The following is a 13,891-nucleotide window of genomic DNA, read 5'->3' on the forward strand; positions in this document are numbered from 1 at the left end:
CGAAAATAGACACTCTAACACAACTTATGTGCGATTTTGGGAACTCTTTGATGAATAGAACTGAAAAGATGACGATCGAAAACTCATGAAAACGCACAATCTGGACATTTTATCTGGACATTTTATTATAACTCGACTTTTGATGGTTGCCGCTTTGGTTCGAAACAGTGAAGCACGTCAGGTCAAAACCAGGCCATTTATTTTTGTGGGTTTATCACTAGGTGGCAGTCTCGCTAGGTCACTTCCCGGAAACTTTACAGACAACACTTCATATTTCATGAAAGACGCTATATCTCCATTTCTAGGAAAAAAACAGGGATTTTGATGAAAACTAGCCACTGTTTAACTTGGGATTTCTCAGGAACAGAGGCATGTAAAAATAAACGGTTTGTACCCACTTAGAGCTTAAAGTCTCCGTACACCGTACGCCGGTGACCCGGGTTCGATTCCCGCCCCGTGGTCCTTTCCAGATCCCACCCCGACTCTCTCTCCCACTCACTTCCTGTCAATCTCCACTATCCTATCTAATTAAAGGCATAAAAAGCCCAAAAAATATACTTAAAAAAAAACAAAAAAAACAATGATCTAGATTGCTGGCACTCTGGGCCAAAGCTTCCGAAAACAGCGCAGCATTCCAATTGTTAATTTAAAAATGAGGGAAAATCCAATTACCAATTTCCTTTGTAAATGAATAATGTATCATAAATAAATGTAATAAATATATAAATAAATGTATTTTGTACACAATATTTACCGAATCTTGTTGTTGGTTCCACTTAACACTTCAAACCCTTCTTGGGTTTTGTTGACTGACGTGCCCTCATAAGTCCACATCAGAGTCAGAGTCTGCTTGGAGCTGAGCCAAAATCAAAATCAGACAATGATACCTCAATCATATGGCTTTCGATTTCAACTAACAACTTCAACCAGTGACATTTTAGAGAGAGACAAAAAAATTGTTGTGAGTAAAATATATCTGAAAAAAGATCACAGGGCCATTTTTACTCCAACAAGACAACAGGGTCCATGAACTCTGGTGGAGTTTGCTAATAAGCATTTACCAATTTGATCACTCTTTTATCATTGGTCTTTAAATATCATTGTTTATCACTTCAACATTGATTGATTGACTTTTACTTGTTGGTTGTTCTGTTTTTGTCTCATGCATCTTCTTTTGCAAAGTGTTTGTAAAGTGTATTGTAAAGTGTATTGTAAAGTGTATTGGGACCATGATATTGCACCATAAATAATACATTGATTGACTGATTGATAGATAGACCCACCAAACATTTTATTAAGATTTCATATGTACTGTTACACTATCACATAATAATAGACAGTAACTGAGCGTAGGTTATTTTGATAATGTAATTTAATGTAGATTTGAAATGCAGCGGCTTGCTGTTGTTATAATCAGCAGCAGAGTTGTTCCTAGTTGATCACTTACCTATGGTTATAACTGTTGTACAGTAATATTTCCTCTGAAGTAAAATAGCGGATGTTCTTTCTGGAGTATGCACCGCCACCTACTACTTTGAAAGTATAGCTGAAGAGTCACAGGAAAAACACATTACCTCCATGGTGCGACACCACACACACATACATACGCACTCGTGTAACATATCAGTTCATCTACACACCATACCTGCCCAAGAAAGGCCCGGATTCTCCTGACACCATGTCCTGGATGAGAAAGAAGGGATAAAACACTGTACAGGGAGAGAGAGAGAGAGAGAGATAGAGAGAGAGAGTGACAAATTATTATTACACTTGTAGAACATACAACTTTGAAGTTAAAACTAAGGGCCTGTCCACACGGAGACGCTTTTTAGGTTAAACGCAGAGGTTTTGCTTCGTCTTGGCCGAGCGTCCAAACGAATCCTGTAAACGCACTGCCCGAAACCGCACTTTTCTGAAACCTGGTCCCAGAGTGGAGAAATCTGAAACTGTAGCCCGTTTGAGTTCGTTTAGACAGCGAAACCGCACATCCTGCTTGCGTATCGATGATGTCATCGCCACACCTCAGCTGCCCTGGACTTGCACTTATAGTATTGCCTAACAATACTAGTTTTCATACATGACATTACTTACGATTACACTCCGTAAGATAAATATCACAACTGGTGCTGCCAGCACCGATAGCTTATGACTTGGTGGACTGAACACTGTTTTTCCCGGTGTTTTTTTATGCATTCTAGCTACTGTCAGTTAAGTTATTAGGAAAGTGCGGTGTAAGTTTAGGCTACATTAATTTGTGCGTAGTGCCAGTGTCATTCATTTATTTTACATGTCTTACAACATATATACATGCATTCACAGTCGAGTGAAATCAGATATAAGCATACAAAGACGCTTAGAACTGACGTTAAGCCGATGGTAGCACACTGAATGCAAATGCGCGATTTGATGCAGGCAAACGTATTGACTGTTAGCCTACTAATGAAGGTTTTATAGCAATATTATAAATGTAGCGACAGAATAGCCTAGAACTTGGGTAAGCCTTACGTTTAGTAGCCTAATTGCGGTGATAGCCCAAACTAATGTAAATCACGGACTATCCTACAACCAAAGAAAGTAAAGGTGATTAGTAGGCCTACCTGCGTAAGCCAAATAAAGGACGGGACTGCACCCTTCACAAACCGTAAAATAAAGTTTATTAGTTTTACAGTTGGCTACAGTTGACAGTTCACCATCAGTCCACACAAACAATTCTGGTTTCCTTGCACTAGCAAAATCGTCATAGCCTATTCTGTCTGTTTGTAAAACGCAAGTTTTGGTCAATTTCTGCAAAGAAACCTATGCCACCTATAGGCCTGGGGTATGAAGTAACGTGTTGAGTCGTGTTGAGATGGATCCGTTTGGACGCAAATATGCTTGATACGGTTCCAGGGAAGACGGAGGAAAAAAAGATAGGTTTGGTACGTGTGGACTAGGCCTAAAAAAAACACTATCCTTGCTTTAAAAAACCCTGAGCCAGAACCAAACACCAAGCATTCATCATCTCTCATTTAAATTATTCAGGAATACATTGTAGATGTGTTTTTGACATCTTTCTCTCTTTTAAATCAATTTATTTAAAACTCTGTAAAAGCAAGACTCACAGTCGCTGTAGTAGAAACAAGGGACTTTTGGGCTAGGGTAAGGACAGTCGAAGTAATGCTTGTTGAGACGGGAACACTCTTCCAATGTTTTTGTGATATCAAATGCCAAGCGCTTACCAGGAGGACAGCCAATATAGACGGTTATTCTCTGCTGACCCTGTTAGAAGAAGTAGAAGAGCAAATGACTACATCACAATTATGATCCGTTTAACACTTCAGTTCGATTTTCTATTTAAAAATGAAAAATAGGACATTAAATTTTCTGAAATTGTGTTTTTTTTTGTTCATCAAATAAATGCATAATTAAGATGTTGGAGTTGTTTTCCTGATTTTGTATACTGCCGGTCAAACGTTTGGAATTTCCATTCCACTCCACTATAGACAGAATACCAGCTGAGATCAGTTGCATTGTCTTTTTTAATCAGGGCAGCAGTTTTCAGATTACAGTACATTATGTTCTTACATAATAGAGTAGTGAAGTCCCGCCCCTTCCGTTTGCCTCCATGGGACCTATCTTTCAAAAAAATTTGAACGGCAGTCTATGGCGAAAAATAAATTATTTTCTGGTCCCGGTTGACTTGTGCCTTGAATTACCCATATGATGTTTGTCAATTTTAAAGACAATTTTTCATGTAAAGACATTTGCAGTTTGTTTCGTAACTATTGAATTACAACATTGTGAAAGATCGTAATTCCAACGACTACAAACCCATCAGTCGCGCTAGTGACGTTAGCTCATTCACAGCCACACTAGATTGTATCAGCATACCAGCAACAGGTCTTAATTGGGCTTTCCTTGCCGAAGAAAATACCATGAGTCAGAGGATTAAACACATCAGGTAAGTTGTATTCGTCCATAGACTGTACATTACATACTGTTAAGTGACATAGCAGGCAGCAAGATGCAACCGTTAACTAGCATAACAGCTCTTATCGTTTCATTACGTTGGTGACGTACATCGTTCGAGACGAGAGATGTAGTCCACTGAGTGGATTCGCACAAAACCAACATAACTTTTGAAGTCTATCGAACAACAGTACTTTCTTGACGTGAAAAATTATCTTTTAAATTCACACACATCATATGTGAAATTTGTGGCACAATTCAAACTGGACCAAAAAATAATTGTCATCTCTCCATTAACTCCCGTTCATAATTTTTTGAAAGATAGGTCCCATGGACCGGAAGTAGAAAGGGTGGGACTTCACCACTCTATTGCAAAAGGGTTCTCCAATGTTTTCTCAGTTAGCCTTTTAAAATAATATCAGATTAGAAAACAGAATGTGCCTTTGGAACATTGGATGAATGGTTGCTGATAATGTAGATGTTAAAACAAACCAATAAATAAAAGATCAGGTAATTAGAATTAAGTAAAGATGAGAATTCACAGGATGGTAAGAAGACAGATACAACAACACATATAGTAAAACCAGTGCAGTGAAATAGGAAGACCCTGTAAATAGCAGCAGTAGAATGTAAAATAATGTGAAAAAATATGCTACTAGATAAAAATGAGTTAACTAAAAGCTCTCATATACAGGTACGTTTTCAGGTCTTAAAGATTCACTGAACTTGTCTGTTTGATGTACAGAGGCAGGGTGTGTAACAACGCATTATGTAATAACACAGCATTATGTAATAAACTGCATGAACGCAATATGTAATACATTATTCCGCATTATGTAATAAGTTATTACATTTTGCGGGTGTTACTACAAAATGCGGGTGTTGCGATTTATTTTTGTAACAATATGGTGCATTATGTAATAACCAATTGAAATCGACGTCTTCATCGATAAAAACAGCATAACAATGTGTATTTTACTCAAAATTAATATTTAAGAGAACAGTATGTCAAATTTTTGCTCAGCTTTTGTAACAATCCACCTTTTAACTTTGTTCATTTAAACGCACAAGTCAAGTCAAGTCAAGTCAAGTTTATTTATATAGCACATTTCATACACAGAGGTCATTCAATGTGCTTTACATAAACAAAACCAAACGATAATAACAAATAAAAGCATAGAAGGGCAATATAGTCAAAGAATAGTTAAAAGGTAAAGATCATAATAAAAAGAAAACATAAAACACAAGGTAAAATCATTTAAAAATAAAGAATAATTAGTAAGCAAAAACAAAGGCAAAAGTAGTAAAAAAAAGTAATAAAAGACAAAGTAGAATAATTATCGAGGCAGATTCAGAATTTGTAACTCGGCACAGTTAGCAGAAAGCGTCTGAGAACAGTTTGGTCTTAAGTCTAGATTTAAAACTGGCTACAGTTGGGGCCTTTTTAATGTCATCCAAAAGTTGGTTCCACAGCTGAGCCGCATAGCAGCTAAAAGCTGCTTCACCATGTTTAGTTCTAACTGTAGGTTTTACTAGCAGGTTTTTCACCTGGGACCTGAGAGGACGAGAAGGTGTGTACTGCTGAAGCATGTCTGACAAGTATTTAGGTCCTGCTCCATTTACTGATTTATAAACAAGCAATAGTGCTTTAAAGTCAATTCTGTGACTTACTGGAAGCCAGTGCAAGGACTTAAGAATTGGAGTAATGTGGTCAGTTCTTTTAGTTTTTGTTAGAGTCCTAGCTGCTGCATTTTGTATCACCTGAAGCTGTTTAATAGTCTTTTTAGGAAGGCCTGTGAACAGTCCATTGCAGTAATCAACCCTGCTGGAGATAAAGGGGTTATTTTCGATGAATAAAGACATTTGCAATAAACACAGTCAGATCAGTCGTGAGATCAAGTTTGCACACGGAGGTAAGTGCTTGATAGTTAACTAAATTATAGAATTGACAGCTAAATCTCTGTCTTCGCTCAATCAGCAGTGAAGAAAAGATTTTTTTTTACTCTTTTTTTCCCCCCCTTCATCTATTTCCTGAAATTTTGGTCAACGATACCCGGGACACCGAAACACATGAAATTTGGTGGGTATGTAGCCCCACTAGACTTTTACGGAATTTTTTTTGCATTTGGTCCCCGGGGGCCACTCCACCCCCCCCCCCCCCCCCCCCGAAACCCAAAAAATGCAGTTTTTCCTAAATAACTACCTGAACCGTGGCACCGAGGATGAAGACATTTTTATGGTATGTTGGTCTCAAGGGCCCACATCAACCTAGCCCACATCAACCTAGCCCATAATCACTCATTGCTTGCAGACCCAGTGCGTTGTACGGCCAAGGTAAGTGCCTTATTGTATTGTATTGTGTTGTATTGCATTGTGTTTTTCTGTGGTAGGCTATGGCGGCACACTACTGCAGAGTCTGTAGGGCCACGATGGCCCCCAATGATGGGCATAGAGAGTGTCCCGCTTGCCTTGGGGCCGCCCACCTCCTGGAGGATGTCGACAGCCCCTGCAGCGCAGCCTGTGACCTTCCTAGGGAGGAACGGCTCCGCCGGGCTGACCAGGCATGTGGCCACGTGCGTGGACGGGACAGGCGGCGCTCACCCGACCGACCATCCCACTCTCATAGGCATGGCTGTAAGCATACGCACAAGCGTAAACGGCAACATGAGTTCCAGGCATGATCAGGTGGAGGTCCCTGGACCTGCTAAGCGCTCGGCTCCAGCTGCCGTGACCGAGGGTAATGGCACGGAGTCGCTTCAGATTCTCTCAGCTCTCCAGGCTCTGGCTAGGAGGATGGACAGGCTGGAGAGTCTCCAGGGTACGTCATCCCCTTCTCTGCCCCCTGGCCAGGAAGGTCTCTCCCCATTCAGGCCTGAGAGCCATGGTGCGGATGTTGATCTGGGTGATGTGGATGTGCTGTCGCTCCATGCCCCTCGTTCTATGATCGATGACGTAAGCGGGGACGGCCTCCTGGATGAGCTACATCCAGACATGGTGGAGCCAACTGATGAATCCACGGTGCCAGGGGAGGTCCCCGTCGGCTCCTTCATGTCACGGGTGTTGAGTGCCTCCAAGATCCTGGGTCTTCAGGCCCCTATGCCAGACATGGCTTCCCTTGGGGGCATCTGAGAAGGCGTCTCGCACAGCAGCCCACCACCCTGTATACCCGTGGCAGAGGATTACACGAAGGTGCTGCGGACGGCATGGGGTAAGTCGCTACAGCGCCCCCAATTCAATCCAGGTTGCCGTCAGCTGGCAAAGGCTGCCTATCCGGCCGACTCAGGGCTAGGGGATATGCCACCGGTCAAGCAGTCCATCGCCGCCTGGACTTCCCTGGGGCCTGCCAATGCATCTCCCAATCCACGCTGCCCGCGTAAGGAGTGTGCCAAGACGTACCGTCTCATCAGTCACTGCTTTGACGCATCAGCACGGGCAGCCCGTATGGGCAACGCCCTGGCCATCACTCTGGCGGCTCTGCGAAAAACGATGAGCCCGGAGGACCATGATGCAAGGGCCCTGGTGGATGCGGCACTGTCAGCCCACTCCCAGCTGACGCGTGATGTGGGGAGTGCTATGGCCTCTGTGGTGCTGTGCCGTAGACAGGTGTGGCTTGCCCAAACCTCTCTCCCTGATGCCATCAGGACAGACCTGTTAGGTCTCCCCGTGGTGCCTGGGCATGTGTTCCATCCAGACTCCCAGGGGGTGCTGGACAGAGTGGAACAGGCTGGCGCTTCTAGAGAAACTGGTCAGCGTGTGTGCCACAGGCGGGCTCCGGTTCCCCACAGGGCAGCATCAGGTAAGTATGGGCGGTGGCAGCCCACCCGAACACCACAGGTAAGTATCAACTATGCTGCCCCACGGGACCGGCGCTTTCGTGCACCAGACAAGAGCTCAGCCCCAACTCCCTGGCCCAGAGGACAGCGAAGACCTCGACGGGGCGCAGGCAGAGGTGCAGGCCGCGGTGGCGGTCCTGCCTAGGGATCCGGGGCTGCCCGTCGATTGCCCTTCCCAGCTGTCCAGGACCTCCTGGGAAGGGATTGTGCCAGACTCTTGGGTTGTGGCTACGGTGACTCACGGTTACCGCCTACAGTTTCGACGACGGCCCCCTACGTTTTCAGGGGTCAAGATGACGTCTGTGAAAGACCCCCTTTTAAATTCCGTGCTTGTCAAGGAGGTCCAGGAGTTGCTTCTGAAAGAGGCCATCTCAGAAGTACCGCTGCACGCACGGCACACTGGGTTTTATTCCAAATATTTTATTGTGCCCAAAAAAGACGGAGGTTATCGGCCGGTCCTCGACCTCAGGCCCTTGAACCAGTACCTCAAGGTGCTGCCATTCAAAATGGTCCACTTTGGAATAGTGATTCGTTCCATCCAGGAAGGGGAGTGGTTTACGTCTCTGGATCTAAAAGACGCGTACTTCCACGTCCCTATCTGCCCAGCACACAGGTCCTTCCTCCGCTTCGCCTTCCAAGGCAGGGTGTTCCAGTTTCAGGTCCTCCCATTTGGCCTTTCACTGGCCCCCAGAATTTTTACTCGCGTGGTGGCAGCCGCACTAGCCCCCCTGCAGGTCCAGGGCCTAAAGATCCTACCGTACCTGGACGACTGGCTAATTTGTGCCCCATCTCAGGTGCAGGTGGTGCACGACACCGACATGGTTCTGACCCATATCCAGGCCCTGGGTTTCACGGTCAACTGGAAAAAGAGCAACTTGCAGCCCCGCCAGCAGGCGGATTTCCTTGGTGTCCTCCTCGACTCGGTCAGCATGACTGCGTCTCTCACTCCACGGAGGGCAGACAGCTTGACCGAGGCTCTTACAGGCTTTTGGCTGGGCAGACTGGTCACCGCCCACAAAGTCCAGAGGCTGTTGGGCTTAATGGCCGCGGCAGCTGCGGTACTGCCATTGGGCCTGCTGAAGGCACGCCCCCTGCAGTGTTGATTCAATGCCTTTCAGCTCCACCCGAGAGACGTCATGTGAAGTTGCGGGTGTCTCCTGCTTGCATCCGAGCCCTGTGTCCTTGGAGGGACAGGAGGTTCTTACTCCAGGGTGTTCCACTGGGGGGGCCTTCCTCACAAGAGGCAAGTCATCTCGACAGACGCTTCTCTGACAGGCTGGGGAGCTGTCTGGGAAGGGCTGTCAGCGAGGGGCGTGTGGCCTCCCTCCTGGACGTCAGAGCCCATCAACGTCCTCGAGCTAAAGGCCATCCATCTCGCCCTGCAGAGGTTCCTGCCAGGGTTGCGAAGCCAACATGTTCTGGTGAGGTCAGACAGCACCTCGGCGGTGTATCATGTCAATCACCAAGGCGGCACGAGGTCCTGGCGGTGCCTCCAGGTGGCGGAGGAGTTGCTGTCATGGGCATGGCCGCGTCTGGCTTCAGTGAGGGCAGTACACGTTCCAAGCGTGGAGAACAGGGCGGCCGACATTCTCTCCAGGACCGGGCCACTCCCGGGGGAATGGAGATTGAACCCAGAGGTGGTCAGCCAGGTCTGGGCTCAGTATGGTACTGCACAAGTGGACCTGTTTGCGTCGGCGGAAATGACTCACTGCCCAGAGTGGTACTCTCTCGTGGGGCAGGGAGGCAGTTTGGGCCTGGATGCTCGGTCACAAGACTGGCCGACAGGCTTGTTGTACGCTTTTCCTCCATCCCCTCTTGTACCTCAGGTCCTGCGGAGGATCAGGGAGGGCCAACACACAATTCTGCAGACGGGGAGATCTGGCATCCGAACCCAGGTGCCCTGCGCCTGTGGGTTTGGCCCCTGCAGAGTCCGTCATTGAACAGCTAGCTGAGTCTGTGCAGGAGACTCTGAACAACGCCAGGGCTCCTTCTACTAGAGCTTGCTATGCACTCAGGTGGAGGATCTTTTTGGATTGGTGTGCCAGCTTGGGTCTTGAGCCAGCGGTTTGCCCTGTGCCACAAGTTTTGCGCTTCTTGCAGTCCTATTTGGATCAAGGCAAGGCGGTCAGTACTGTGAAGGTTTATGCCTCGGCCATTTCAGCCTTTCACCAGGGTGCGGAACAGGCCCTTGGGTAGGCATCCACTGATTGGTCAGTTTTTAAAAGGGGCCCGCCGGTTGCGTCCAGTTTGCACTTTGCGGGCACCAAACTGGGATTTGCCCACTGTTTTAATGTCACTTACTGAAGGCCCGTATGAGCCCATTTTAGATGCAGATCTGCGATCTTTGTCTCTGAAAACTAGCTTTCTCCTGGCTCTTTGTTCGGCCAGGCGCGTCGGGGAGCTGTGCGCCCTCTCCGTCAGCGAAGACTGCCTGAGGTGGCAGGCAGGGGGCACTGGCGTGTCACTTGGCCTAATCCAGCCTTCCTGCCTAAGGTTCTAAGTCAGCAGTCTATCAACCAGGTTCTGGAGCTGACCCAATTCCAGCCGTCTGCTGCCTCACAGGCAGAGCGCGACAAGTTGCTCACTCTGTGCCCAGTCAGGGCTTTGAGAGCTTATCTGGCCCATACGCAGTCGTTGAGGAGGGAACACACTCAACTTTTTGTCTGTTATGGGGCGGCGAAGCAGGGACTACCGCTTTCCAAACAGCGGCTGTCGCATTGGCTGGTTGAGGTTATTTCCCATGCCTACCGGGCTCTGGGAATGCCGGTCCCTTCGGGTACAAGGGCTCACTCCGCCAGGAGTATGGCTACGTCTTGGGCTGCCCTTAAGGGGGTACCAGCAAGCGATATCTGTGCAGCGGCTTCATGGGCGACGCCTTGCACTTTTACCAGGTTTTATAGGGTGGACGTCAATCGCCCAGCTCCGGTTGGCGACGCTGCCCTCATGTCCGTGACCGAGCGAGGTTTTAATGGTTAGCTTAGAGCTCCTCGCGACTTTTTTGGTATGTGTCATCCCTTTTTTAGACCGTAGTGACGGTCAGAGTGAGGTCGAAACAGATCGTAGGTTACGCATGTAACTATGGATCTGTGAGACCGAGGGATGACCGTCACTATCCTTGTCGCTCGGACCATCCTGAGGCGCTCAAGGTAGGAGACTGAACCGGGAGCAATCTCCGCTATTTACAAGCTCGAGTCGTTCTGCTTCCGGAGGTCATGGGCATGACTTTGTTGACATATGGTCTCGGTGATAGGCAGAACGAAGGTGATCATTCCTTTTTTAGACCGTAGTGACGGTCATCCCTCGGTCTCACAGATCCATAGTTACATGCGTAACCTACGTTTTCAACCAGTGGTCCGCGACCCACTTGTGGTCCGCGAGGACATTGCTGGTGGTCCCTGACCATGGACTCAGTAGTTGCAATGTGGGAATCAGTATATGTAGAAGAAGAAACATTCACAAAAATCCATGGCATAACCTCTCTTCTTAATCGCTGTTGAAAACTGCATGGAAATGACAGGGAGTGTTTTGTTTGTTAATAACCTAGTAGCCTACAGTCGCCTATGTAGCTTAAATGTTATTCTATTGCTGCTAGCCGCGTTGGATAAAGGCTGCCAAATGAATAAATGTAGCCTAAATGCAGACATAACCACATCGGAAAAACATGTGGAAGTAGCCCTGGCATGCCAAAGAATCAATGAGGATAAGTTTCATTCCACAATCAATATTTCATTTATTTGAAAGGATAAATGGAGTTCAGTTGATTTGAAAACATAAATACATTTTTACTTTAAACTCTGGCCAAAGTACATTATGGTCAGGTTTAGCACAACCCCACATATTGTGAACCCACTAATTATAATGTTCAGTGGAACACATGAAGCTAAATTTAATCCAGGGCTTAAAATTCATTTTTCAAAATGGGGGGGAATTCCCCCATTCAGTGCTTCACATAGGGGGATTAATTCAGTTGGGGGGGATACATTTTACAAACTGAAATCACATTTTCCTTATAGGCCTACAGGCGTCAATGAGAGAACAACATTTACACTTACATGACTTTGGTTTCAATTTTCTAATTGTTCCCTCGCGTCTTATGGCCACTCTATGTAATCCTTCTGTGTTTGCAAAATTCTTGACAGTTCCTGACCGCGAAACCTTTGTTTTCTTTTCCTGAGAAGCAGTTAATGTAGATCGAAGCATGCATAATTTGACTTTAGCGGTGACAAGTCCTGCTGCGAGATCTAGAGAAAGAGCGCACCTGCAAAGTGGCTCTATGCGTGTGTGTGTGTGTGTGTCTCTGCATGGGGTTACGTTCGAATCAAGTCAGAAGTTTGTCCGTCTGGTCCCGCATTCATGCCGCTCCATTAATAGATTAACGTTACCAGACAGCGCTGTAGGCTAAAATGTGTGCAGGAATTACTTGCATTATGATGGCTAGTTGCGGGACTTGAATAATGCGCTATACTGCAATCCTGCACTGAAATGTAGGCCCTGTAATCAGTAGGCCTAGGATCTAGGCTAGGCTATATTTTATTTTGCTGTAGGCCTAGTTACCGTAGCTAGTTATCTTGCTGATAGGTTGACTGCTGTGCCAATAATTAACGATGGATGGAGTTACCAAGCTGGGATTCACGTAAACCACACTAATGGAACGGAACTCTCACTAAAATTAGCCAAAATAAAAATAAGCCAGGTTTAACCTTTAGCGAGGTTGATGGAACATCCCTCTGGATTCCATTGTGACTATCAGAGTATAGCCTACATGCATCTGCACTCGCCTAGTATTTTAACTCGTAGGCAACAACAACAAGTCTTACACTTAATCATCGGCTTTCTCTATTGATTGACAAGGGTTTACAATCAAAAACAGCCTGGAAACAGCAACACTGTATTTTTGCAATTTTGCAATGTAATCCTAAAAATCCTCAGGACATTAATCCAAGCAGACCCAAGCATGGGACTTGTTGCTTAAGTCTTGATTACATTCCGTGTGCCTTTACATTACATGCACCTTTGACTTTAGACCAGGTTTTTTATGGTCAGTGGCGTTATCGTTTTTAGTGCCAAAACATTTCTGATAATGCACCTGGTCTTGCAAAAAAGGAGAGACAAGGTTAAGAGGAGCCAGGCCCAAACCTGCGATCCTCCAGTTGCTGAACAACTCCTCTACCTCCTGAGTCACTAAGAGAGCACTAACCTGAGAAACAATCGCTCGGTCAGTGTCCTGAAAACATCTTCCCTCCGAGCGAAGCACCTGAAATTACATAAACCTGAATATTCACACAAGATAATTTGTAACAATATGCACAATGGAGGACGCAAACAGTCATACAGACAACCTCACTACTGGTGCTACAGACACATTGATATTTGGGTATGGTCCAGTAGGGCGTACAGTACTAAAACATGGGGGGGTTTGATGAATTCGGGAGGGTCTGCGCCCGCCGCCCTGAAGGGGAGAGCGTGATCGCAGCCTGGGTCCAACTTCAGAGTTTGTCGTCCAGAGGGGGCTCTGAATGGAACAGTGCTCTTCGGTCCTGAAGAGTTTTTCCAGTCAGGATATATCACAGTGTGAGCAATCCGCTTCTGACGAGCGTGCTAGCACTGCGTGTTCCGGACCCAAGCTTCCCACGCGTGTGTCGTGCGTGTCTGGGGCTGAAATGATGGTGCCACACTGGTATCAGTCGCACTGAAGGAATCAAAAGAAAGTATACAGGCACGTCGCGTGTATTTATAGTCGCAGGGGGCGGGACTAAGGCGCGCATGCCTGGAGCCATGTGATTGGCTCTTTGGTGTTATACAGCTTTAGTAGGTCGTCCAAAAGGGACTCATTCAAAGGGACTATAGAGTTACCACAGTGCCACCTGTGGTTGTATAGAGGTTGTACAGGTTGTGGTTGTAACCTGTGGTAACTCTATACAAAACATATTGATCTCAATGGTGCATTTTGCCCATGTTCAGGGAGGGGAAAAAAGAGAAAGATTTGCATAAGACAAGTCAAATTGGTGTTTTTAAAAAGAAAAAGATCATGGAGAATAAAGAAAAAAATATTTAAAAAATCTTTGTATATTCCCACAAGGTGTTTGGGTGCTCTGAAAATGAGAAACAAA

The 13,891-nt window shown here is 46.0% G+C and overlaps 1 protein-coding gene across 5 annotated transcripts in view; it reads right to left on the reverse strand.

The window, feature by feature from the left end:
• LOC121705195 (cation channel sperm-associated protein subunit gamma-like) overlaps positions 1-13,891 on the reverse strand; it is a 118,562-nt gene that overhangs the window by 5,600 nt on the left and 99,071 nt on the right. For 4 of the 5 annotated variants that reach the window (XM_042086037.1, XM_042086036.1, XM_042086034.1 and 1 more), the window contains 5 exons: positions 12,979-13,035; positions 3,102-3,258; positions 1,646-1,709; positions 1,448-1,546; positions 755-856 (listed from right to left, as the gene is read on the reverse strand). In XM_042086037.1, coding sequence (XP_041941971.1) covers positions 755-856; positions 1,448-1,546; positions 1,646-1,709; positions 3,102-3,258; positions 12,979-13,035 — 479 coding nt within the window. The remainder of the gene's footprint in view (positions 1-754; positions 857-1,447; positions 1,547-1,645; positions 1,710-3,101; positions 3,259-12,978; positions 13,036-13,891) is intronic. The other variant, XM_042086035.1, reaches the window with a different exon arrangement.

The sequence above is a fragment of the Alosa sapidissima genome, chromosome 3 (assembly GCF_018492685.1).
Source record: "Alosa sapidissima isolate fAloSap1 chromosome 3, fAloSap1.pri, whole genome shotgun sequence".
NCBI lineage: Eukaryota > Metazoa > Chordata > Actinopteri > Clupeiformes > Clupeidae > Alosa > Alosa sapidissima.